Raw genomic sequence first — 25,613 nt, forward strand, 5'->3', positions numbered from 1 at the left:
GAGGCCTATTGTATGGCAATGATCACTGGATTGAGCAAGACCTTTCTCTCAAGGACAGGCTCGATGTAAGTTGATATCTTGCTTCCTCTCTCTGGAAGCTATTGCTGACAGACCACTCCGAACAGACGGTATCGAGATAGTTTCTCCCATGTTCACCCACGCAGGAGAGGCTCTACACTGGTTTCATTCTCACTCGGTCTGATCGCAACTTTCATCTGTCACGGGGAAGATACGGTCAAAGCAGCGAAGACACCGCAAGATCTTCTCGAAAGGAAGTGAAAAGGCTCTGTCTTGATCACCTTCTCGACCTCAAGATTTGCCAAGCTTCACCTCCAGGTGAGGAATATCGACAAGCGGATGAAGAAGAACCTTGGATTGGTGACCACGGGGGATATGGTGAGAGGAAGAGCAGAAAGGATACTGGTTAGCGACCAGGCAACAGAGCATGTCGAGACTAGATCCGAAGAGGAGATATTACCTTCAGGCGAAAGGATGTGTTAGACAGCCTGTCGCGTTGCACCAAAGCCATACAATCAACTGTTTCCCAAAGCACAACATGCTGATCACTGCCATACAAGATCCCCACAAGGAAACTCAAAGGCGGCTATACACACTCGTAGTCTGTTGCATTGGCGCCGTTGTTTTCGTCTTCCTTTTGGCGCTAACTGCCCAGGTGGGCATCGCGATCGCCGACGCACCCCAGAAACCCACAAAAGCTCTCCACACTTCGACCATGGGGAACAACGGAGCATCAAATTAGTGAGCTTAACATCCATTGCATCATTTTACTTGCAATCACACTCATGAGCAGTCACAGATCAACCCCGTCAACCTCTAATTCATTGAAGGGACAAGTTCTCGCTTCTTTGCCCACGGAAATAACGCCCCGTGGCTTGACAGACGTCATCCTTAGCCTACAACAGTCACGTCCTAAGCTGACGGCGCGCGGCATCGTACCCCAAGCTGGAGATCTCACTAGTTGAAATGAGGGGAAGAACGGGCTCGTATTCGAATGGCGTTGCCATCGCGATGAAGGATTATGCTGTGACGTTGTCTAGCATAGGAGCCGAGGGTATGGAAAGAGGTGCTTAAGCAGCCATAGTCCGCTGAGCCGGCTGTTTGTGTGCATCTGCTAGCACTCTTCCCACGTTGGTACCGTTATCGTGGTTCAAGAGGCTTTGGTCTTAGTCTGCCTTCATCTAGTGTCGCTTTTGACGTCCCTTCATCATGACCACCCAAGGACCAATGGCACCGGGGCCTTCAATTACACGTGACTGGGCGGATGATCATTCCGATGATCGTCTCAATAGCATCACTTCTGGTACGAGTACTACACCTCTAACTCAGGCGCGGACACAGCATTCGGCGCATTCTACCAACTCAGAGCTCTCGCCTAATCGCACATCGTCGAGCGCTCAGAGAAAGCGGTCATTGCTCGGTTTGCATCCCCAGGCACCCATTGATGAGGAGCATGATCATGGGCCGAGATCAGAGTTGCTATGGTCGCGTGTTAGGACAGTGATGAGGGAGCCATTTGCCGAGTTCTGGGGCACTGCCGTTATGGTGATGTTCGGTAATGGATCGGTTGCGCAGGTCTTGCTGTCATCGGGACAGACTACTGCACCAGGCGGTAACGGCTTTGGACAATACCAGTCGATAAACTGGGGGTGAGTCGAGCGCCGACTTGTTAAGAGATGGCTAAGCGTACTGACAACAAGCAGCTGGGGGTTAGGCGTCATGCTCGGACTGTACGTGGCAGGCGACTCTGGAGCATATCTCAACCCAGCCATCACTCTCAGCAACTGCATATACCGACAGTTGCCATGGCGGCGATTCCCAATGTACTTTGCTGCACAGATGCTGGGTGGTTTCGTTGGATCCGGTATCGTATACGCAAACTACGTCAGCTCCATTGACTGGTTTGAAGGTGGAAAGATGCGAACAGTGCCTCCTGCCGAGAAGGCTACTGCAGCGATATTCTGCACCTACCCACAGCCATTCCTTACAAAGACAAGCCAGTTCTTCTCAGAGTTCATCGCAAGTACATTGCTGATGTTCGTCATCTTCGCATTAAAGGATCCGAGCAACAATGGTGTCCCGAAGGTATGACCAATAGCAACACCATGCGTGATGATACTGACCGCCGTGTAGTCCGACAAATGGTTTCCTCTTTGTCTGTTCTTCCTGATTTTCGGCCTCGGATCTTGCTTCGGCTGGCAGACTGGCTATGCTATCAATATCGCTCGTGATTTCAGTCCAAGACTGATGTCGTATGCTGTTGGCTACGGTCATGAGGTGTGGTCCACTGGAGGCTACTATTTCTGGGTACATACTCCAGCAATACTTATAGCGTCTGCTGACTTTATGTAGATCCCAATGGTAGCCCCCTTCCTTGGTTGTGCATTTGGTGGCTTTCTTTACGACTTCTTCATATACACAGGGCCTAGTCCCATCAACTCGCCGTGGTTGGGCTTGAAACAGCTCACGCCTGGAAATGCGATGCGAGCGAGAAGAGAGCATATAAGGAGAGAGAAAGAGGAAGGTATTGTGTAAACGGTTGTCTTGTTATGAGAAGCTCGTTCTCTATGATGTCGACCATGCAACGAAGCCGAAGAGGATATTCGTAGTGAATGTTTGATGTTATATCAAGGAAAGAGCTTTCCAGAATACGAATGCTTCAAACACGCCACAAAACGTTCACGAACGAGTTTCGGTAGGCGTCATGGCGACACATTGGTCCGATATCATCACATAAGGTCAATACGAAGACGCTGCGCTTCCCAGAGTCACTAATGCTATCATGTTAGCATACGATACCAGTATTTTTGTTGACAGACACTGCCCGTCGCAGTCTCGATACCGACACATGTCAGGGGAGATACCAGCTTTTCTAGTTAACTCACTTCGTCGCAGTCAATTCACTGCTCAGCGATCGAGAGACCATCTGCTGTAGTCGAAATACAGCTACATGTCTGTCCGAGGACCAATAGGCTGGTCGTATCATTGATTATACGGTAGCAAGGGAAATTGTCACGTTCCTTAAGTAATCATATCATGTTTTTGTTTGCTTGACAAGCCATCTCTTCTCTACATTGCAGTGTTGTGTTTTCGCTTTCATCGAACATGTGTGCGGATAGTCGCTCGTCTCATGCATAACATCTGTACTACAGAATGACCTATTCGATCTGATGAGTACGTATCTACATTTTATGTTCATGGTGAATTACCGCATTGGTGTGAGCCATTTTGGGCGACGAGTACTCCTTCCCCGTTTGCGCCAAGCCGCTAGATTTGGTTGCAAATATCTACGCCCGCGCAAGCCTTGCTGATTCTGCAGTCAACACCACAATGGCTCCAGGGCGTAAACAGAAATCTACGCGCTGCAATTCTCATACGGACCAGGTACAAGACCTGGACAATACCCACCAATTCGACTACGAATCTGACTACGAATTCGGACTTCTCGATTACGAGGAGCAATACGAAATCGACGAGAATGAGCTCAATCTCCGCCAACCAGAGACTACTGACGCTGGAGTTCGCGCACAAGACGACAAGGGAAGATTGGTATCCAAGAAGAAGCGAGCCGAGGCTGCTGAGCAACAAGGCACTGTGAAGATAAACGCGCATGAGTCACCGGAGGCACTCATGTGGAGCGAGAGGAAGAATGGCGTCAGCATTCCGGATCAATGGACCAAAATCGACGAAGAAGAGGCGCCACTGCCAAAGAATCTGGTTCCAAAGAGCTTCCTGAAATACCCCGAAGACGCTGAAAGGGGGATTGATTGAGAAAGGGCAGATGATGCCGTGTATCTTCGTCAAATAATAAGGTCATTGGCGAGAAAGCTCGAAGACTGTCGAGCGGATCTAGAAGAGGAAGAACGGAAGAGAATCAAAGCCGAGTGGGAACGTAACATGGCGCAAAAGAAGGCGAAGCGTTACCGGTCCTACTCCATCCACGTTACCGAGACGGTCGCGCTTCAGATTCACAGAACTCAGCAGGCCAAAGACGCCAAGCTTGGAAAGCGCAGGAAAGCTGTTGCTAAACGGGAAAAGGCCGTGGAGTCCGACCGAATTCTACAACAAAATGAACAAGCTGAGTACGAACAGGCAATAGAACTCTTTCGCGTGGAGGTGGTTGAGGAGGCGAAGAACATGAAGACGCTACGCAAAGAGCTTCTTGACAATGACGCTATCAAGAGCCGCCTTCGACAGGACATCATGTCTGAACTCGAAACAGAAATGATGGAAAAGCGATCATCATGGCAAATTGCGCAGAACAAGAAGCGTGAAGAGCTCAACAATGAAAAGAGAGCCTTCCAACTCGAACGCGACGCCTGGAAAGAAGAAAAAGACCTAGCCATCTCCAAAGTCATCAAGGACGAGTGGGTAAGCCAAGGCTACGAGAAAGGCTTATCCGAGGGCAAGATATTCAAGAGCAAAGAGCAATACTTACTTGGTTACCACTACGGCGCAAGGAATGCGAACAAAAAGACGGCAAAGCAGAATCTCGAAGATAGATACAATGACGGCCTCAGGGCAGGCAAAGAAGAGATGTCCAAGCAAGCCAAACAAGAAATGGAAAGATTCAAGGACATAACTGCCGACTTTGTCCATGAATTAGTCCGTACTAGTGTTCGAGAAGCGGAGGATAAATTGGCGGAAAAATTCCGGGTGTGGATGCGGGAGAGAGAGAACGCCATCCATTGTAACTCCCGCGCCTATGGTCTATATGAGGGAGCAGTCAACCAAATCCGCCGCCAGAACAACGTCGGTGGTTCTGAACAGGAAGAAGATGCCTTGACAAACATCATCGCCGTTACCATGGCAGATCAGATCGTCGTCGCTACGGCGATGGGTGGTTGGGACAAGACCTGTTGGCACAACACGACCCTTCCCCGGTCTATTTTATCCCCAGACTCCGAGGTGCTAAAGAAGTCGAGGTTTTACAAGGTTCTGATGCCGAAGCTGACAGAACAATGTGGCAAAGCAGCGGAGCGAGTCGAGCTTGCAAAAAAAGAACAAGAGAAGCAGAAGCAAGCTCACGCAGCTCGGGTAGAGGCTGAATGGGCCGCCCGACTTCCGATCGTCGTTAAGGAGCCTCTCGAGAACGAGGAGGCCGAGGACATGTCCGACAAGGAAATGGTGGCTACCTTCTTGAAGAACATACGAGACCAATAGATACTGACTTCATGTTGGTGATGATACTGGCCTCGTGCTGGTGATGATACTGGCTTTGGTCGGTCCCCAGATAGCGACCTTGCGTCAGCTTCCTATACCGTCGCTACGGTCCATATAGTCATGCAATGACTGGTTCAGATACCAGCAATGCTGGTCTATTGTACAAATAAATTCTGTTCATGGTACTGGGTCTTTCAGTCCACGGTCTCAGCGATAGCACAAACGTTAGCAAGCCGTGGTCTGTTCTGTACCTAGGTAGCTTGTCAATCAGAAATAATTCATCTCCCGCGTACGTCTGTGACCCGTATAGTCCTGAACATTACCATGTACATAGACCCCAGTCCCCCACTGCAACAATCTAGCGATCGGGTTGCAAGCGATGCTCTGAGCGATGTTGTTATGCTTAGTCATTCACGCGTGTCCAGGCGGTGTCTGACGCCATTGCCCCGCTGCCCACAGGCCGCCGCTGTCGCACGCCGCATTCTACCAAACTTTGAGTCACTTTCCAACTGCACAACACAGGTTGGACCTTTCGCGCCACACTCCACGTTAATCGAACGCATACACGACCTCGCAAACCTCACCACACCATGGCGAAAAAGGGCGCCGCTGGCGGTGGCGAGAACTCGAAGAAAGCACAAGGACAAGCCCGCAAGGCTGACGCCGCCGCATCGAAGCAGGCTGCAAAGAACCAACAAGCTGAGAAGGCCGAGGCAGAGGAATGGAGCAAGGGCGCAAAGTCGAATGCGAAGGCGTAGGCTGCATCTTTGCTTCTACTTGGGCAGTAGCTAACAGATGGCAGCGAGGCAGCAGCAGAAAAGGCCGCCGAAGCAGCCCGTAAGAAGGCTGAGAAGGAGGCGCTGCTCCGCGAAGAAGAAGCCTCTCTACCCTCCAAGCCCAAGGGCAAGAACCCCAAAGCCGAGAAGAAGCCCCGCGGCATCGACTCGGCGCTCGGCTCCTTCGACGCGAAGCCCGGCGCTCTCAACGCCAGCGGTATCGACAACGCCCTGGACGCTCTGGACATCACAGGCAACAGCCAGGACAAGGTGGATCGCCACCCTGAGAGGCGCTTCAAGGCTGCATATGCTGCGTTTGAGGAGCGGAGACTGGACGAGATGAAGGACGACAAGGGTCTGCGACGACAGCAGAAGATTGACCAGATCCGCAAGGAGTTTGAGAAGCACCCCGACAACCCATTCAACCAAGTCACCGGATCCTACAACATGAGCAAAGAGGAGATAGCTGCGCTGCGGGAATCAGAGAAGGAAAAGAAGGAGAAGAGGCTTGTAGGGGCGTAGACTGAGTGGCTGTGTTCTTCTCGCGTGCTATTCATATTCGGGGCGTTCTGGGTAGACCTGGGACGAGACGCCTCAGCGCATGAGTGCTAGACGGGCCGAGGCACATCTCGAGCAAGATTTGGCTAGACTCCGCCTCATGAACGATGCCCCGGGTCTGCAATTTGACCTGCATCTTCAACAATCTCCTCTGCTTTTGCCTGTGATCATCTCCACGGTCTTGGCACCACGAGAGCCCCGCATCATCCCCTAGCTATGCAGGTACAAGTGCGCGTCTAGCTGATCTTCTATAGTAGTGCATGCTGGCGCGGTTGGCTGTGACGTTGGTCGTGAGAGCACGGCAAGCGACGCGTCTTTTCTTAGCGACCAAACAGCGAAAGCAAAAGCGCCTGTGTTGCACGACCAGCGAGCACCAGGAATGGGCCGAGTCCAAATATGAAGGGTAAACCGCCCAGACGAGTTACAGAGGCGCCAAAAAGATCAGAGGCCCGAAAAGCAAGCAGCCGCTGCGCTGAAACACGGGTGCTAGCCAGCCATTGGCCACGACTAATTCCGTTCCTGCGTTTCGAAACGCCCGCTTACCCAATCCCTGCTCTCACCCGCGCGCTCCTTCCCCGACTTCACTCACCGAAGAAACGGACCCACGCGAGTCAGATGTGTAGTTAATGTCTAGCCCCGTCCTTCACCATGGCTGCTTTTCTCTCCCTTCACATTCTGCCTGCACCTGCCGTGTATACAATCGTTACTTTCCTTCCTGTTTCTCTTTCGACTTGTAGTCGCTTACCTTCTTTTGACCTCTACCCATTCGTTTCTCAACCAACATGAAGTACTTTACTACTGGAGCTGCGCTCCTTGCTACTTTGACTGCAACCGCCGGCGGTGTCACGCTTGACCCGGAGGATGAGGGTGAGCAAGTTTGCAGTGATCACAACTCCAAAGCTGACTTCAGTAGCGTCCATTCTCAGCGCCACTCGGCAGTATGCCTACGGTCTGATGTCGATGTACCAGGGCAACGCTACAGGCCTTCCCAAGGAGGATATAGGAATCTGGCCCCAACCCCACTACTGGTGGGAAGGCGGTGCGGCATGGGGCGGCATGATCGAGTACAGCCAGTTCAGTGGGGACGATTCACACGTCAAGACCCTCCAGCAGGCTCTGACTGCCAACTACGGCCCTGACAACGACTTCATCCTGTCATACCGCAAGAGCCAGACGGGCAACGATGACCAGGCCTTCTGGGCGCTTGCCGTTATGAGCGCGCTCGAGTATCAGTTCCCTGACCCTGCTCAGGCGCCAGCGAGCTACCTCGAGGTCGCAACAAACGCTTTCGAGAACATTGTGGGCCGATGGGACGAGACTACCTGCGACGGAGGCCTCAAGTGGCAGATCTACCCCGAGAACGCATACGGTTACAACTACAAGAACTCCATCTCCAACGGATGCGCCTTCGCTCTCGGTGCACGCCTCGCCCGCTACACTGGCGAGCAAAAGTACGCCGACTGGGCTGTGAAGATCTACGACTGGACCAAGAAGGTTGGACTCATCACCGACATATACGAGGTGTTTGACGGAACAGACGACAAGACGAACTGCGCCAAGGTTGCGGATGAGACCCAGTGGACTTACAACAACGCCATGTTCCTTCACGGATCGGCGTTCATGTACGACTACACCAACGGCGACGACATCTGGAAAGAGCGCACATCTGGCTTCCTGGACCACGCCGAGCTGCTTTTCTTCCGGCCTTACGAAAACTCCACGGGCATCATGTACGAGTGGGCTTGCGAGACGGGCGAGAATAACCGCCCCTGCAATCTCGATCAGCAATCCTTCAAGGCATATCTCTCCCGCTTCATTGCCAAGACTGCAATGGTCGCTCCCTTTACCAAGGAAAAGATTGTTCCATTCCTGAAGGCTTCTGCAGTCGGCGCTGCCAAGTCCTGCTCTGGCGGCCCTGACGGCGCTACATGCGGCAGCAAGTGGTACACTGGAAGCTGGGACGGAACCTCTGGTGTCGGTCAACAGCTGTCCGCCCTGGAAGTCACTCAGGCTCTTCTGATGATCCAGAAGGGTACCCTTCCGGCGAAGAACAACAGCGCGCCGAAGCCATCGACTAGCGCTGCTCCCAAGTCCAGCTCCACACCAACTCTTTCATCGGTTCCTGCATCGAGCTACGCTGCTTCAGCTCCCTCTGTAACCAGCCAGGTGCCTGCTCCCAGCGAGGCTGCTCCTTCATCCAGCGAAGTTGCCGAGGCCCCCTCGTCCAGCAAGATCGCATCCAGCGAGGCGCCGTCTAGCGAGGCTCCCGAGTCGGCTCCATCGAAGATCCCCGAAGCAGACCAAGCACCTGCTTCGACCGTGGTGGTTTCCTCGGTCGTCGTTGTTACTAGCACATCGGCCTTGAGCTCTCAGCCATCTTCTTCAGACAAGCCTGCTGGCCAGTCGGACGTTGCCGCGTCTACCAGCTGCGCCCGCAGTGTGACCAGGACCGTGACCATCTCGCGCGCCTCCCCAACAACCAGCTGCACACCTAGCGTAACTGAGACTGTCTACGTCCCGGCAGCATCTGGGACTTCAGGTCTCTTGGTGGACTCTTCTCCTGCTCCTGTCGTGCCGCCTGTCTCTACGACGTTGATCTCGGCGCCACCTGCTAACAGCAGCCTGCCCAACCCGACGTTGCCAGCGGAGTTCCTCGGCGCTGCCTCCATGCTCGCCGGCAGCAGCTCGGTTTTGGCCGCGGTAGTGGCTGCGATGGTCTTCGCAATGTTGTAAGCATCAACGCGCACATTGCCTCCTACCTTCTTCTTCTATCTTGTACATATATACCCTTCTTATTTTATAGACCACCATATCCACGGGCCGCTTGACGGCATCTTACAAATGTATATTGGTCCTTTTATTTGGAAGAATGCACACGTGACGATCGCAGTATCAGCTTGGACATTTGCACGATATGATAACAATTTCAAAGACTCGCAAAGTACGCGGCCGGTCCAATGGCTTCATCGGTCTGGCATGTCTCCGGTAGTGACTTTTTTTAGGCGATGGGCGCTGGCGACTACCCCACTCGGGAAGGCCGCCAACAATTAACGTGCGATGACATAGGAAGCATCCCACTACCCCAGCCATATCTGCATCCCTCCACATATCCGGGCTCAACAACGAAATAGCGCTCCGGATACGCGCTGTTGAGAGCTTGTCCTCCTCAGCAACACCTGCGCTGATCGGGTATCGGCTCTTCTCGTGTCCGCGCAGCGTCGGTGATTACTGTGGCCTGATGTTCTTCTACACGCGACTGCTGAAGAGAAAGTGCTAGAACGCGAAGGTGCGTGACAACATGTCTCAGTCTGCACCTGCGTACTAACCAACATGCGCCTGCAGCTCCCAACGCAGCTTCAAAGTCAGCGACTATCATCCGCAGTGCGCACATCCACACCCATCGCTTCTCATCCGCTATCGCTATCGCTATCATCTCCTAGCCCACATACATTCGCACACCAGCAGCCATAGGAGGCTACATCAACCTCGCTCTTGCGGTGGCACACATCGTCGCTATCGCAACCATCGTTGGCGTACTCGTGGTCTAGGTAGCCAAGATGGCGACCGAGAAGAGAGACGCAAGGGGCAAGAAGCTCGCCGTCATGAACAAATATGTCTACGATGCCTTCTTGTGGACGTTCTCGATCCTGGTAGAGCTCTTCTTCCGAGAAGTCCATCCTAGGAGTAGTTGGAAGGTGCCAAAGGAAGGCCCCGTCATTTTTGTGTGCGCCCCGCATGCGAACCAGGTAAGGCACAATGCTATCGCGTTGCACGAGGGAATATGCTAACGGATGGCAGTTTGTTGACCCCCTCATGTTGATGCGAGTCGTCAAGAAAGAATCCGACCGCCGAATCCAATTCCTAATCGCCGACAAATCGATGAAGCGCAAATTCGTGGGCGCAATGGCAAGCTTGACAGGTGTCGTGCCTGTAGGAAGAGCCATGGACATGACCAAACCTGCAGAGGGCAAGATTTACCTCCCCGATCCAATCAACGATCCAACCCTCGTTCGTGGTGTAGGCACCAACTTTGAAGATTCAAAATTCCAGGTCGGCGGCTCGATCGTGCTGCCCAAGGTAGACAACAAGGCGGCAACCGCTGAGATACTCGAGATCAAAGGTCCCGAGGAGATTAGATTGAAGCGTGGCTTCAAGGGCGGTGTTGCTATGCAGCAGATGACTGGGCGGAACGACATGACCAAGGACGGCACATTCGTTGGCGGAGCCGATGCAAAGAAGGGTATTGCTGATGGCTACGAGGGAACTACCTTCCAGGTTGCGCCCAAGCTCGATCAAACAGAGGTTTACGACGCGGTCCATGCGGTTCTTCACCATGGTGGAAGCATCGGTATCTTCCCTGAAGGTGGTAGCCATGACCGCACAGATCTCCTACCTCTGAAAGGTGAATAATTCGGGAATCGAAGTTGATCACGTACTAACAGCCCTCAGCTGGTGTTGCTATTATGGCGCTTGGTACGGTCGTAACAAAGCCAGACTGCAATCTCAACATCATCCCCGTCGGCATGAACTACTTCCACGCTCACAAGTTTCGATCGAGGGCTGTCATTGAGTTTGGTACGCCAATCCACGTGCCACCTGAGCTAGCTCAGAAGTTCGATGGGCCTGGAAGACGTGAGGCCATCGGCGAGATGTTGGAAACCATTCGCCAGGGACTCATCTCTGTTACAGTTACCACACCAGACTACGATACTCTTATGGTACGTTCAATACACCGCCGTACCCTCTATCACCACTAACTCTTCTCAGGTCATCCAAGCTGTACGCCGCCTCTACAACTCCAAGGGCACCAAGCTTCCTCTTCCCAGGGTTGTTGAGCTTAATCGTCGTCTTGTCCAAGGGTACGAACGCTACAAAGACGACCCTCGCATCGTTGAACTCAAGAAGGAGGTCATTGCGTACAATAGCAAGCTTAAGGCGCTCGGCATCCGGGATCATCAAGTACAGTATGCGAAGATGCATCCTATCAAGGCAGCCGGTCTTTTCTTCTATCGTCTTGGAAAGCTGCTCTTCCTGAGTACGCTCGTCCTTCCTGGAACGCTACTCTTCAGCTTGGTCTTTATCGTCACCAAGGTCGTCTCGATCAGAAAGGCAAGAGAAGCACTCGCCGCATCGAACGTCAAGGTTCAAGCCAGAGATGTCATGGCCACATGGAAGCTTCTCGTTGCCATGGCTGCCGCCCCAGCAGCCTACTTTTGGTATGTTTGTCTAGGACTCTATTGGTACTCCTACAACAACTGCAACGGCTACCTCCCTGCCGGCATCCCGAAGCGTTGGCTCATTGCCCCTCAACTCGTTGTCTACGTTACCATCACCTATGGCGCTCTTCGCTTCGGTGAGGTCGCCATGGACATTCTGAAATCCCTCGGTCCCCTTTGGAAGATGATGAACCCCTTCTCCAACAGCGAACTCGTCAGGCTGCAGGAGCGACGTGAGAAACTGGCCCAGCGTGTGAATGACATCATCAACGAACTCGGCCCGGAGATGTACGAGGACTTCCACTCCAAGCGTATCGTCGAGGATCCCTTTGTCAAGCAGGAGCAAGACCGCACACCGCCACCAAAGTCTGACGAGGATGCGAAGATCGAAGCAGGCCAAGACATCGAGACATACGACTACCCTGCTTCGCCTGGTTCCATGAACGAGATACCGCGTAACGAGTCGTTTCACGATCTTGCGAACCAAGACTTCTTTTCTAGTCGACCGCAGACGCCAAAGAAGAGCCGCAGTCGGAATAGCAGCAGTGCGAACTTGGGCGGCTTCCAGCTCAAGCCTTTCAGCACCATTGACGGTAATATGGACGAGGTGAAGAGGAGGTTGACAGATGGTGTCAAGCAAAGGACGAGGCAGAGGAGGAGCAGCGGAGAGGGAAGCTGGGACGACGGCGAGGACGGCGAAGAATTGACCATGGGTAGGAAAGACCGGTCGTATACCAAGTAGTTTCACAGGCGGTCACAGTAATTGGCGGGAGCGGTATGTTGGTTTTGCTTGTACTAAAGATACCACTGTCCTTTCATCCAGTCGGTTGAAATTGGACTTGTTATGCATGAATACGATTTGCTTGCTATGCTATGCCAAGTACTTTCCAAAGGTCATTGCTGGTACATGTGATCCTGCCTACAAATATGCCCCGAATCAATAAATAAACTTACATGGATATTCCCACCCCAAAAAATGCCATGTCATGCTGCATGCAAACGCTGTGTCCAAAACCCCTACCTTGATTCCTTCAAAATGATATCTTACCTCTGTACCAAAACCCAAATCGTCGCCAGAACAGTAACACAAAGGAAAGCTCTCTACGCAGAGTGTGGTGTGCATCTAGCCAACAACGGCCTTTTGACTTAACTTCTCCAAAAACCCACTCAAATCCTCCTTTTTGATCTCAATCACACATGCCTCGAAACTGTCCATACGCACCCTGGCGCCCGTCTCTCGTACGACTTCTTGAAACGCGTTGCCAAATCTATTCATCCCCGATCCTCTACCATCATCCTCATCGTCCGAATCCTCGGAATCATTGTCCGAGGAATCATCTTCCTCCTCTTCGGATTCGGTATCATCCGCCACTTCATCTTCTTCAAGACCCGCAGCAAGGTTGCGCGCAACACGCGCTTTGCGACGATCCTCCCTCGCCTCAGCCCTTTGTAACTGTCTCGCCTCCTTAGCTTTGAGCTTCGCTTCGCGTTTCTGGAGACGCGACTTTGCTGATTCGGTGGCGCCGCCTCCGCCGAGACCAACGACGACGTACAGACCTCGCGAGTCGTCGAGGCCAGCCATGACGAGCTCGCTGCCCTTGTTCTTGCCCTTTGTGCCGTTGAGTTCCACGATGGCTTCGGCGATCCAGAGAGCGAGTTTGGTGAGGGCGCCCGGGTGGGTGAAGAGTTGGACGTCGGGGCCTTCTTTTACGACGGCCATGCGGAAGGCGCGGAGGTGGCGGATCTGCTTCTTTTCGATCAGTGCGGTTCCTGTGCGGAGGATGGCGCGATGGAGGTGTTGTGCTGTGCTGATGTGCTCGACGAGCTTGTCTATGTCGCCCAGGGCATCGTATGCCGTCCAGAAGCGGCTTGTGATGTGTTCCTGGGCGAGGTCTTGTTGTTCTTGTGTCGATGTCATCTCGGTGTGGTCGTTGGCTCCAACAAAGTTCGAGCTGTCCAGGGCGGATTGGTTAAGGTTCTTTGCATCGCCGACTTCGAGTATGGCACCGAGGACGATACCAGCGTCGATGGCGGAGAGACATGCTTTCCACCCCCAGCAGCGAACAAATCCCCAGCCATCTTTCGGGTCGCCTGTGCTTGACTTTGGTGGCACGAGGCCGTCGAGACCGTATTGCGGAGCAAACTTGAGGAGGCGCTCCCGGAGACCACGTTTGAGCTCCATGTCCATGTGTGTATATCTTTGCTTGCACTCCGTGAGCGATACACCCATCTTGGCAAGAAGTTTGGCAAGCCGCTTTTGTCCTGCGTCGCTCCAGATGTGCAGCTTGGCGGAGAGGTAGGGCGAGTGGAGCATGCTTTCGTAGAGGGACCAGTGCCGGAGGAGGAGGAACCGTGGTTCGGGAGAGAGGCGGATAGACTTGTCTGTTGCGGAGAGAGCACTTGTGGGGATGACACCCCATACCTCGCCCAGCGTCGCATTGCGGGATACACTTGAGGCGTCTGTGACAGGATTCAGTCGACGCACTTCGTCTCGGAGGACAGAGCGGATGTTCTCTCCTCGGTTCCCGTTCCATCCTGCTGAACCACCTTGTGCTGAGAGGGGATTGAGGCCAACACCGCTTCCTGTCCGTCCGTAGAGCTCCAGACTGCTGACGCCTACAATAGCATTCCACAGCAGGTCGTTGTCTTCGCGGCCGAGTTCTGACGCTAGATTGTACACGAGGGAGGAGACGGGGTCTGAGTAGGAGGTGCCGCGTGTGTAGTATTTGTCGAGGGTGGAGGCGTACTTGTTTCGCTTCTTGATCAGCTGCCTCCGTAGGCTCTTTATCGACTTCTCCTTTGGCGCGGCTACCGATGGGGATGCAGAGCGGCTGCGGGAGTCTGAACGAGAGAAGTCGGAGGAGCCGCCTAGTTGGTTCACTGCTAGCAAACCTCTCCGCCGTCTCGGTTCGGGTGACGACGGTATTGAGCCTCCCTGGGCATTGTTAGCATGATCCTCATCGTAACATTGAGTAGACGCACTGAATTACTCCTCCGCCTTTGTGCTGGCCGCTCGTCGTCTGTCATCTCATCCTCCGAGTCGTCCTCCTCGCCCCATGACTTTCTCTTCTTTGGTGCCTGTCCAGAAGACGGTTCCTCGTCGTCCTGGTCGTCCGAATCATCGCTGATGTCGTCTTCCTCCCCCACCTCTGGCATCTCCTCGAGCCCAGCATATGCTTCGCGCTCTGCCTGCAACTCTTCTTCGATATCACCGTCGTCAAAGACTACGATTCCGCCTCTTGACGACTGGTACGAGTGTAGGATCTTGCCCTTGTCCACCCCCGCTTGTCTCCGCACAAACTCTCCCGTTGCGGGGTCCTGACTTATGGGCGCGGCAAAGACATTGGTCAGATTCCACGGCCGCCTGGCATCCAACAGCCAGACCTCGACATCGCCAGTTCCGCCCTCGCCGTTCTCGTCCACGTCCAGACCCAGTATCTCCTCCATGTCGACCATGCCTCCCACACCTAAACATATGACGACGCCTCCGCTCCCGCCGTCTGTTGTCCGCATGGGCCGCACCAGGTCTTCTGCCGCTCGTGAGAGGTCGCCATATCCGGCAATGGGTTGTATTTTGTGGGGTATGTAGTCGCGCTTCAGTAACGCGGTGAGTATGCGGCAGGCACAAAGCGCGTCTGGTTCGAGGGCGACGAGGAGCAGAACTGGCGGGGCGGCGGCATGTGTGCGTTTTATGAGGTTCTGGTATAGGTGGGCTATCAGATTTCGCGGGAGGTACATGGCGGCGGCGGTAAAGTGGTTCGCCCTGCGTGCAGGTGTAGAGAAAACGCGCCGAGAGACGCGTCGGGAGAATTTGAGGGGGGGCTGGTGGGGCGGTGTGACGCTTATTGCATGCTCAGCATTGGTGGGGAAAATAATACAAGACGTGATTAAATAAAGAGCAGGGTAGAAGGGCAACTGGTATGCGTGAGGGCGGGTGCTTGCACAGCTCGTGGTGGTGTAGTATCGAGGATGGGCTCGACGCGTTCTGCGCTAGCCGCGGAAATGGCTTCGCTCGGACGCGCCTCTGACGTGAACATTTCACTCCCATCTCGATTCCGACCGCGACTCGTCTAGTCCTACACTCAGCTGTGTTGCACATGCTTGATTAGCAGGATAGAACATACGCGTCATGGACCAGCTTTAGCCCAAGAGCATGAATTGTACATGTATACTGTTTTTGTTGCTTCCCAGTAGAATCATGCCGACCACGGCGAGCCGATGCAAGATTTCGGAAACATCATCCGTGAGTATCTCTTTCATTCCGCTCTACCATAGAAAGCACAATGAACTCAATCTCATCAAGCTTACCATCTCCAATCGCTCACCAGTCTCAACTCCGATCCCTTTTCCATCTGTCCCTTCAGGTCCTCTTGTCCAGAAAGCTCGGTCAATGTCCATCGGTGCATACTGAGCGCCATAGCTATCCATTGGCGACTCAACAAGTCCACTGGGACTCTTCCTCCACTCCGGCATCTTGCTTGATGCCAGATTCTGCCTTAACACCTCGCTGATAACCTTCTTGGAGATCGTGACCTGAATCTTTCGGCTCCAGTTGGACAAGTGACGGCACAATGTCGTAAAATTGGTCGTAATGTTCTCCATGAACATCGCCCCATTTGGTCAGGCCCGGGTTGATGATCAAAGCCACAACTCCTACCTCCATGTCTTGGTCTTCGTCGTCTTCCACAGATGACATGCTCGTCTCGTTGAACTCGGCTCCAATTGCTGGATAAGTGACCTGGAGTCGCGATCGCTGCAAGAACATATCCATAGCCAGGGCAAAAGCTTTGTCGACGATGAGATGGACGTCCGCCAACTTGTATCCGGGAGACAATATATCGAAATGACTGGAGATGACAGTTGTCGCGAAATCACGGACGCCGACCATGCTAGCTGTCAGGCCCTTTGGCAAGAGTCCTGACTTGTCACCTGCGACAGTCTCTGGCCTTGTCTGTTCATACAGCTGCTCCACTGTCTTGACACGCCATGTCTCAGAGTGCGAAGAAGGGATCGGCCAGCTGTCAAGTTGTCCCGCTCCATAAATCTGAAGCCACGCATGATGCACCGCTTGGCAATGGTCTCCGAAAATAGCGTAAGGGCTTTTGAACCCCAGATCTATCAAAACGGACCAGATCCATGCTTCGACCAAGGGTTTCTTTCTCGCTCGAATACCCCAGTGATGAGACGCAACGTCTTGCACTAAGACAAGCGAACCGAGATATCCCACGAGGTCGGCTTGATCAGTGAAGCGAAGCGAGCGGCTGAAAGACTTGATAGTCGAGGCGAGCGAGCGGAAATCTTTCGCAAACTGGTCATCAGATATCGCATCCACTTTATCGACCTTGGCAAGCATGTCTTGTTGGAGCTCCTGAACTTGGACTTTCAAGCAGCAATTCTCAGCCCGCAAAGTCTTGTGTTGAGTGGCCTCTTGCAGCATCGAATCTATGACGGTTTTGATTGATTCGTCTGTCAAACCATGGTAATCAATCTTTCGCATGACGGCGTACGGCTTCACGAGACGTTCCAGGATGCGGTTATAACCTCTCTCAACGTCCGTGAAGTCCTTGAGCAATGCGCGATAAGCCGCCTCATCTCGGGCTATCTTCGTGTCTTTCTTCATGACTTCTTCCCTTCGAATGCGTGCTGCGTCTCTGAGCCTCGCTATGGTGTCTTCGGCGTCGAATTTGTTTCGGTTCAGTTCCCTGATGCGCTGATGCGCCTCACGCAGCTTGTCATTCATGTCGTTTGTTTGGCTTCGAGTAGCTCGGTACTGGTTGTTTTGGTTTGGAGGACTTGACCCATTGCCGCGTCCTCCCCGCTATAATGTTCGTGTAAGTACATCAGGTGTCGCGCACAGAAGTTGGGGACCCACAAAGCCATTATAACCACCGAACATAGTTTCGGTGGTTGTTTTTCTCGGTATCGAGAACCGATGGGCTGATTTGTTCTGAACCAGATGTTGGTGTTGTGTTCAAGTCAAGCAGATTTACAATGCGCGCTAACACGCAGCGTATATGGCGATCGAGCTCACCTTCACCTCGGGACCTTCAATCACCTTCACCGGGCCTATAAAACTGTATCTCGCATCCCTGCGTGTTGATTTGGCACGTGCTAGGGCGTTTGTCTCTCACCTTTACTCGGGGCAGTTCATCGGTCTCTTATCAACCACTTCTTTTCTTCCACATTCATCACAACAGACCTTTCTATCTCGACTTATGCAACTCTCTGGCACGATCATAGTCTAAAGATCGAACTCAAGTCGACATGAAGCCGAACCGACTGATTGTAGGCCTCGATTACGGCACTACCTACACTGGTAAGTTCTCTCTTGCATTCCAAACGGCAGCTGACCAGTCAGGTGTCTCGTTCTGCGAAACCTCGGGCAATGGCACCGGTGACGAGCACATCGAAGTAATCCATGATTGGCCTTCTCAGCATACCAAGATCGGCACGAAAGAAAAGGTCCCAAGCGAAGTGACATACCAGAAGCAAGGGCTGATGTGGGGTTCACTCATTCCACCCAACGTCCCGAGGCATCTCTGGACGAAGCTTCAGCTGGATCCGACCCAGAAAGGCGAGTTGACCAAGATTGTTCGAGAGGTGTCAACATCTTCTGAGCATCCGAACAAGCAGCCCGTCGAGATCATCGCGGACTTTCTGGCCCAGGTCAAGATTCATCTTATCAAAAATCTGGATCAGAAATACGGAAAAGTACTATGGAGGAGCCTGGAAGTCACCCTGGTAGTCACTGTTCCTGCAGTCTGGACTGAGGTCGCCAAAGCTCGTACGCTCGAGGCTGTGGACAAGGCCGGCTTCAACACACCCGAGTTCCCCCAACTGAAGAACATTCTTACGACGACTGAGCCTGAGGCAGCTGCCATTTATACTATCAAGAGTCTACGAGGTACGTAAGTATGCATTGTATGACACAGGTTTCTGGGGTGCTTCACTTGACGCTGGCATCAACTCTTCATAGAAGAGGCCTATGAGGCCCTTCGGGATTCTTTCTCGAACGAAGTAAAGTACTTTGCTAATCATGAGATAGGTACCACTCAGAATGCAAATTTTGCTGTGGATGACGGCTTCATTGTTTGCGACATGGGTGGTGGTACAGTCGACTTGTACGTAGTCCCCTCGCTGAACTCATTCCCAAATATCGACTGACTTTAGACACTATGTCTTAGGATCTCATACAGAGTTACAAAAGTAGAACCGACCGTCATCGAGGAAGCAACCGTGGGTGGTGGTGATCAATGCGGAGGCAGCTTTGTTGACCGAGCTTTCTTGAAATGGCTTGAGCGACGCCTGGGTACTCAAGACTTTGTGAATATTGTCGGTTGTCGGAGTGAGGATGTTCCGCATACTTCGCTCTCTAAAAAGGCCGCTAGAATGCTTCAGGATTTCACACTTGAGGTCAAGAGTGGGTTTTCCGGGACCGAGACGAACCATCTACGCCTGCCATCTCCTCTAAACTCCATCGAAGAGGATGAAGTGAGAGGTATTTGCGACGGCGAGATTACTATTACTCCGTAAGTCAAGATGTCATACATTTATTCAAAGACTAACAGGATTTAGAGAGGATATGATCGAGATGTTTGAGATGCCTGTCCGCCGTACCTATGAACTCTTAGGTGACCAGCTAAATCAACTGCGGCACAACAAGAAGGTCAACCTCAAGGTTAGTCACAGTTCCGAACAATATCCTTCTCAAGTGCTTCCATGACTGTTGTTCGCTTGCTAACACTCTTGAAGTACGTCTTTATGGTTGGTGGCTTTTCCGAGAGTCCATACATGTACGAAAAGATCAGGATGTTTGTCGCGACGTGCAATGGTTTGCAAGCGGTCAAACCAGCTTACGCGTAGGTGGACGACTACAGAATCTATCGGGAGCCTACTGACCGTCTGATTAGATGGTCTGCTGTCGCCCGAGGCGCAGCGGCGAAGGGCTTGGAGGATGAAAAGAAGGGCGCGATCATGATCCGTAAATGCCGCAAGTACTACGGTACCAATTTCAGCCCCCTGTTCCAAGCAGGTAAACATAAGGAAGCGGACTCGTACATCTGTCCCTTCGATGGTACAAAGAGAGCGAGTTGCCAGATGGAATGGTTGCTCACTCTAGGTCAAGATCTTCCAACATCCAAGAAGATACATGCAAAAGCTTCATTCGTCAAATCTTTCTGGCCAGATGAGAAGCGGGTCTATACTGTGGAACTTTTCGCTTCAAATGGACCAAAAGCTCCCCGACGTTCGGTTGATAAGGTAAGTCGGAACTGGAAATATGCAACGCATTTTTCGGAAGTTGCTAATATCGTTTCAGGGCGTGTATAAAGTCACCGAACTAGTCGTGGATCTGAGCGTCGTTCCCCAAAAGGAGTTCGTGGCCGAGCGATGCCCTTTAGGCAAGCCCCACTACACGTTGTCCTTCCAAGTGGCTATTTCAGTCCAGTCGTCTCTCGAGTACTCTGTCTTGGTCAACGGTATCCGGTACGGATCAGTGACTGCGAAGTATGATTGAGTCTAGCTTACTATGTGCTTCTTGAGCAATTTGTTCATTCAAGTGCAGTTGGTGGTCCTTTTGGAGGGCTTGAGCTGGCATTCCAACCTTGGAAGAGACCGGATTCAGAATGAAAGAAGATGGGGTAGGAGGCACTTCTAGAGGAGGTGATTGACAAAAGCATATCTGGTTTGAAGGACAACCTGGTACTGACATTGGGCATACTGATTGATCGCATGGCTGCCTTTGTGCCCATGTTTGCGAGAGGTGGCCGGGTATACGCGCGCTGTATACAATAGCTCCTTTTCCGGGACTATATCAGTGTGGAACCATGCGAATCCTTCCTAGCAATACTACGATGATTAATCGGTCACTGCGTCTAGGTTTCTGAGTCTCTCCGTTAGTTGGATAAGAAGCTAACGAGCTACTCACCTCAAATTCAAATACAACTTGAACTCCCGTCTCTCCTCCCACAGTGACCAGACCACCCCCAGCCACCACCACGCCATTGACTCGCCCTCCCACGCACGCCATACAAAGGAAAAACCGAACACCGCCCCTGTAGTCGCCTACGTACAGTATCGCTATATAAGCGAAGAATGATTGCTCCCTGTAGTTGCCTAGTAGGTAGGGTGTTCGATTTTCCCCTTCTATGGCGTGCACCCTCCCTCCATCCCGCTCTCTCCCAATCCCTTTTTTAACCCCTCACTATCATCAAACCCCCCCGCCAATCACCCCCTCCCATCCCGCCAAGCCACCAAACTCTCCCGGCCCAACCGTTCCTTAGCCCACGCACTAAATCACGAGACCTCATCTTCATGCGCGTCATCTCACCACCAGTCCCCAAACAGCCATACAGCCGACAGATAAGTGGGGACCAACGATCCCCGAGCTGTTGAGTTTGAAACGGCGATCGTGGGAAGGTTTCGGGCGCCGTGTGGTGTCGAGTTGGGCACAGTGGCTCGGAGGACGCGGCGAGGGGGGGGGGGGGGGAAGTGGGATGGTAGGAGGGTTAAGCGTATGCGAGGGGCTGGGTGGCTTGCGCCGGCAGTGGGTAGAGGGAGGGGGATAATGAAGATTGTGGGTAGGGAGGGCTGGAGCGAGCCGTACCACAACCGACTTCTTGTTTGTGCTTGCTGGTCCATGGCCGCGGTGGATGTAGTGCAACGTGTGTGGACAACTTGTACCTGTGGTAGAGTGGCAGGAACGGACTGGGTCTCAAAGAGTTGGATTCCGCGGTTTCACAGAGGCTCTTTGTTAGATGGGGGTGTCTGCTGTTTTACCAAATAAACCCCTCTAAATGTCCTGGCTTGTCTGTCTGCTCACTGCGCGAGCACAGTGACGCCCAACGTGAAGATCCCAGATCTAGCACACGATCTCTGCTTCGTATCGAGTGGCCGGTGGTGCAATTAATTGCCGCGCCGCCAAAAGTCGTATCATTTTCGTCAGCTGTTTTGCGGGAAAATCCGACGCTTCTACTGCACGGCATCGCCCGATGTCGCCAGGCAGGTTTTCGCGGGTGTCGATCGCTCAAGCGCGAGTTGGGACGGAACACGCTATAGATCTACAGCACAAATTTACATGTGACTCTAATGCACGGCTGTGCGGTATCGAGCCGACTGGGTGTCTTCCAGATTCTCACAGCACGCTATGCAAGGGAAATCAAACGCCTCCCGTAGTTGCCCAGGGAGGGTGTCGCTATACAAGAGAAAGACGGGACGCTCACCCTGTAGCTGCCTGGGTAGGGTATCACTGTCTAAGGGAAGATTAATCACTCTTCTTCTAGTTGACTAGTAGGGTGTTTGATCTTCTCATCACGCAGAGGACTTGGTGTGTGATTTTGATATTTTTCAAAATTTTAATGTTCAGTGGGTGGTATTTGTTTAATCCCAAGGAGACTCATTACAATAGTCCTAGAAAAGAAAAGAAGAAGAAGAAGAGAGAAGTGCATCAAAGGGCCCGGCGGGCATTCTACTAGCTACCGTCATTATGCGGCTCGAATGGAGGCGCCAGCGAGTAGTCTTGGGTTGGTTGTTGTGTGTATGGGAGCTGGTTGTATGAATTGTACGCACTGTACGATTGGTAGCTGTACGGCGCCATAAGCATGCTGCTGTTGATGCGCGGTGTGGAGGTTGGGATGACGGGGCTGTCGACATATTCCTCCTTCCGCCTCTTCGTCGTCTGATACTCGTAGCTCGGAGCGATGGGCGCTTGCTGGGTCGGCTCTGTGTCTCCCTGAAAACTCCGCTTGTTGTTCATCATCCCCCTGGCTTCCTTGCGCAACCTGAGTCTGACGCCCTGATCAGAGAATGCCCGCGAGAGGTACGTCGACTCGTCGAGGCCCTTGAAGTCCTTGGGGAGTACGACATTGAACTTGTCGCTCGAGATGGAGTGGATGGACTGAAACTCGCCCTGTGAGGGCAGAAACTCGTACATGGTGAAGTGCAGCCTGTAGCTGCCTTGGACCTTCACCGAGATGTCGCCAAAAACGAAAAAGCCGCCGTCCTTGTTGTCAATGTCCTTGAGCCTGTGGAGAGACGAGACCAGCGTGCCTGCCAACGAGTCGTTTGGGGTGAACTCGACAGGCTCATCTACGTCCGCCTTGTACAGCGATACACTGAGGAAGATGTAGGGGTTCTGCAAGAAGGTATTTGAAGGATCGACCCCGTTGGTCAGCTTGAGCTCCACGATTGGCGGTGGGTCCACAGGCTTTCGAAACTTCTCCTTGCCCTTGACAGTGACAAGCGCCTCGATGGGCTGCTGGCGGACTTGCAGGTAGCAGGTATTCGGGCGTAGATGTTCGGGGCCTGGAGTGACGACTGGTTGCGGAATATGCATAGTCGGCTGGTAGTTCATGGAGCGTAGAGGTTCAGGGCCAGGAGCGGCGTGTGATAACGGAACGGGCATGGTCGACTGGTAGTATGGCGGGTAACTGTAGGGCGGCATCGACTGTGGGAACATGGAAGACATTGTGTTCATTGTCCGACGTTCCATAGTAGAGGTTGATAATCGTGGTAGTAGTTCCCAGAGAAGTCTTAGATACTCCCAAGAATATGTGTGTGGGATGAGTGGAATGGTCAAGAATCCTAAAAGACTTGGGAACTTATTCCGTTTCGCTAGTGCAGTAGGTAATTAATACGCGAGGGCTGCCGTACCGAACCAAGTGTAGAGTCACTGCGGAGCCACTGTACCGTCCGGGGTTCTTCCTATCCAGTAATAGTGGTGGTAATGCGGGCAATGTAGCGCGTCGGACAAAGGATAGAGTCCCTGTGGAGTCCCTGTGGAGTCCCTTTATCGTCGTTGGTTCTGCTTGTCCAGTGATAGTGATGGTAATAACGTAAAAGTGCGCGTAGACCTCCGTAACCATGGGTGCTGGGCCTGTTTTAGGACAGACTGTGGCGATGCGCGACTGCCTGCTCTCAACGGTCCAGTAAAGCACCGTTGATAACGATACGTGGTTTTGTGCTATCGTGGGTAGAGATGAAATTATCTCTGGATATGCGAATCGCCTGCGCGGGAGTGGATCTGGCACTCGTCTCAACGGTACCGAGCTAGAGGCCCGCGTGCGGAGAGACGGTCTGCTCCACACTTGCCCGTAGTTTCCAGATGGGAAGTGGCGCACAACAATCAGCAGCAACAAAGAGTCGTGCACCTGTATCGCCCAGCACTTGCAGTGTCGAGGTTATAGAAGACTGTATTTTTCGCGATTTTCCCCACAGGCATAGCCCCCTCCAGAGTTCGAGTGCGAGCTGTTCGACTGAGCTTGAGGCTACTCAGGTTTGGTACGGATCCGTGGTGGAGAATATCCAAAGATGACAACAAAGAGGGCCGTTTCTAACGGCTTCGCGGGTATTAGTGTCGTGCTGGTCGACCAGTCAAGCAGCGATGAAGTGTCGGCAGGAATATTAAGGACGTCTGTCTAAAGTGTGAGATGAGAAGTGAATGTCAGAGAGAGAGAAAGAGAGGGCCTCGAGAGCGGCGTCCTGTGCCTCAAGAAGGAAGACGCACGAGAGTGATGCGCAAGATAGAAGAGTCGGCAAGGGTACCTCGAAGTACTCGTCTCAATCGGGGCTCCTCTACAGTCGTACGGCTCCGAGGCGGCTTCGACGATGATTCGTCGCTCTCTGTCTAGTCTCAAGAGCAACTGGTGCCGAGCGCGGCCGATCAGTGCTGTAGGGTCTCTCCGAGCTAGCGTGCTAAGAGATGAACGAGCAGCGGCGTGAATCATGCGAACAAGCTCTAGTGCAGCCAATGAAAGCTCGTCTGAGCTTGTTTCTTCTTTTCAAGGCACGGTTCCTCTGAAAGCTAAGGTTTCTCGCTTGTTGACACAGGCCTGGTTGATTTTGCTCTTGCAGCTGGTCAGGTCCGATGTTGGCTGCGATGTGGTTGATGCGTTTGCAGATGACGTCGAGTGTACAGTCGAAAACGACAGGACGGTAAGTACTCTGCGTAATACCGGGCTCGCGATGGACGTGGGAGCTTGTGCAGCCGGCTGGTGCATGTGTCAGCGTGCGAGGGCGGCACGGCGGGACCAGGGACAAGAAGGCAAGCTGGTCGCAGAGATTGTGCCGTAGTGCGGCGATTGTTGTATATGCTCACGGCAATCTCGAATGGAGTCGAAGAGTGCCCAAGGGATTGATTTGGAGCTAGACGGCACTGCCAGAGCGAGGGTGTCCCATGCGGCCGGATGGCAGACCTGACGGCACAGACTGTGCGGCAAGCAGAGCAAGGATAGCAGGACGGCGTGGAATCAACGGCAATCCCAGGTTTAGGGTTGGTAGGGCACAATCCAAGAGCATCGAACGGGGGGACCCTGTTACATGCGACGGAAGAGCCCCATGCTTGTCGACACTCACAGAGATGTTCGGAATTTAGCCATTGCAACTACTCTACTTGAGAGGTCGTATATAATGCCCCATTGGCGCCCAATATCTCAGGCCTCACGCCGTTCGCCAGCCTGTTTGCTACGGTTCCTCTGATCCGTAGCTCAGAGGCACAGAGCTCTCGAGTGAGTCCAACGGACCCCAACACATCCGTCGGGACCACTCGCAGGCAAGTGCAGTGGTACTGAACACGTCCACACACATGGCGGCTGTCACCACTCTTCCCGACGGCGCACCGTGGCGGATCCGGAACGTGCCTCTGGACTCGAGGGCTAAACTGACAGGATCATCGAGGCTAGCATACCCACAACACAGTCGGTATCACCGCAGCAAACGGCACGCACGCTGCAGTGTCGTGCCCGGCGAGTTTCTGTCGTCCATCGGCCCTGGCGCGGACATGGCACCGTGCATCACATGTCCCCATTGGGTGTTGCATAATGAACTGAGAGATGACGCATGCTGCAGACACACCTGGGCGGGTGATGTCGTTTGGAGGCTGTGAGGA

General features: G+C 53.0%; 8 protein-coding genes across 8 annotated transcripts; 5 read left to right on the forward strand and 3 right to left on the reverse strand.

Annotated features, from left to right (window-relative positions):
* Nucleotides 1-1,227: 1,227 nt before the first annotated feature.
* On the forward strand, nt 1,228-3,789 carry ACET3X_001708 (uncharacterized protein; the record flags this gene model as incomplete). Its single annotated transcript, XM_069447030.1, has 4 exons — nt 1,228-1,667; nt 1,722-2,103; nt 2,152-2,325; nt 3,403-3,789. The coding sequence occupies 4 exons, from the start codon at nt 1,228-1,230 to the stop codon at nt 3,787-3,789; spliced, it is 1,383 nt and encodes a 460-aa protein (XP_069311950.1).
* Nucleotides 3,790-3,915: 126 nt separating this feature from the next.
* ACET3X_001709 (uncharacterized protein) lies at nt 3,916-5,181 on the forward strand (the record flags this gene model as incomplete). The annotated part of the gene is made up of 1 exon (XM_069447031.1): nt 3,916-5,181. One exon carries the CDS (start codon nt 3,916-3,918, stop codon nt 5,179-5,181), a length of 1,266 nt encoding a protein of 421 aa, XP_069311951.1.
* Nucleotides 5,182-5,771: 590 nt separating this feature from the next.
* Nucleotides 5,772-6,479, forward strand: ACET3X_001710 (uncharacterized protein; the record flags this gene model as incomplete). Its single annotated transcript, XM_069447032.1, has 2 exons — nt 5,772-5,935; nt 5,984-6,479. 2 exons carry the CDS (start codon nt 5,772-5,774, stop codon nt 6,477-6,479), a joined length of 660 nt encoding a protein of 219 aa, XP_069311952.1.
* An 818-nt stretch (nt 6,480-7,297) lies between these two features.
* On the forward strand, nt 7,298-12,473 carry ACET3X_001711 (uncharacterized protein; the record flags this gene model as incomplete). Its single annotated transcript, XM_069447033.1, has 8 exons — nt 7,298-7,382; nt 7,429-9,244; nt 9,793-9,801; nt 9,858-9,876; nt 10,064-10,261; nt 10,314-10,917; nt 10,965-11,233; nt 11,283-12,473. The coding sequence occupies 8 exons, from the start codon at nt 7,298-7,300 to the stop codon at nt 12,471-12,473; spliced, it is 4,191 nt and encodes a 1,396-aa protein (XP_069311953.1).
* Nucleotides 12,474-12,854: 381 nt separating this feature from the next.
* On the reverse strand, nt 12,855-15,469 carry ACET3X_001712 (uncharacterized protein; the record flags this gene model as incomplete). The annotated part of the gene is made up of 2 exons (XM_069447034.1): nt 12,855-14,666; nt 14,714-15,469. 2 exons carry the CDS (start codon nt 15,467-15,469, stop codon nt 12,855-12,857), a joined length of 2,568 nt encoding a protein of 855 aa, XP_069311954.1.
* Nucleotides 15,470-16,166: 697 nt separating this feature from the next.
* ACET3X_001713 (uncharacterized protein) lies at nt 16,167-17,471 on the reverse strand (the record flags this gene model as incomplete). Its single annotated transcript, XM_069447035.1, has 1 exon — nt 16,167-17,471. One exon carries the CDS (start codon nt 17,469-17,471, stop codon nt 16,167-16,169), a length of 1,305 nt encoding a protein of 434 aa, XP_069311955.1.
* Nucleotides 17,472-17,995: 524 nt separating this feature from the next.
* Nucleotides 17,996-20,246, forward strand: ACET3X_001714 (uncharacterized protein; the record flags this gene model as incomplete). The annotated part of the gene is made up of 7 exons (XM_069447036.1): nt 17,996-18,635; nt 18,777-18,852; nt 18,916-19,260; nt 19,307-19,409; nt 19,484-19,590; nt 19,642-19,990; nt 20,049-20,246. The coding sequence occupies 7 exons, from the start codon at nt 17,996-17,998 to the stop codon at nt 20,244-20,246; spliced, it is 1,818 nt and encodes a 605-aa protein (XP_069311956.1).
* Nucleotides 20,247-21,982: 1,736 nt separating this feature from the next.
* ACET3X_001715 (uncharacterized protein) lies at nt 21,983-25,590 on the reverse strand. Its single transcript, XM_069447037.1, has one exon. The coding sequence runs from the start codon at nt 23,217-23,219 to the stop codon at nt 22,200-22,202; it is 1,020 nt and encodes a 339-aa protein (XP_069311957.1). The 5' UTR covers nt 23,220-25,590; the 3' UTR covers nt 21,983-22,199.
* Nucleotides 25,591-25,613: the final 23 nt, after the last annotated feature.

Source organism: Alternaria dauci, chromosome 1 (assembly GCF_042100115.1).
Source record: "Alternaria dauci strain A2016 chromosome 1, whole genome shotgun sequence".
Taxonomy (NCBI): domain Eukaryota; kingdom Fungi; phylum Ascomycota; class Dothideomycetes; order Pleosporales; family Pleosporaceae; genus Alternaria; species Alternaria dauci.

Excerpts from the sequence above, each read along its gene's own strand:
- ACET3X_001715 (XM_069447037.1), bottom strand. The coding sequence starts at position 23,219 with ATGGAACGTCGGACAATGAACACAATGTCTTCCATGTTCCCACAGTCG.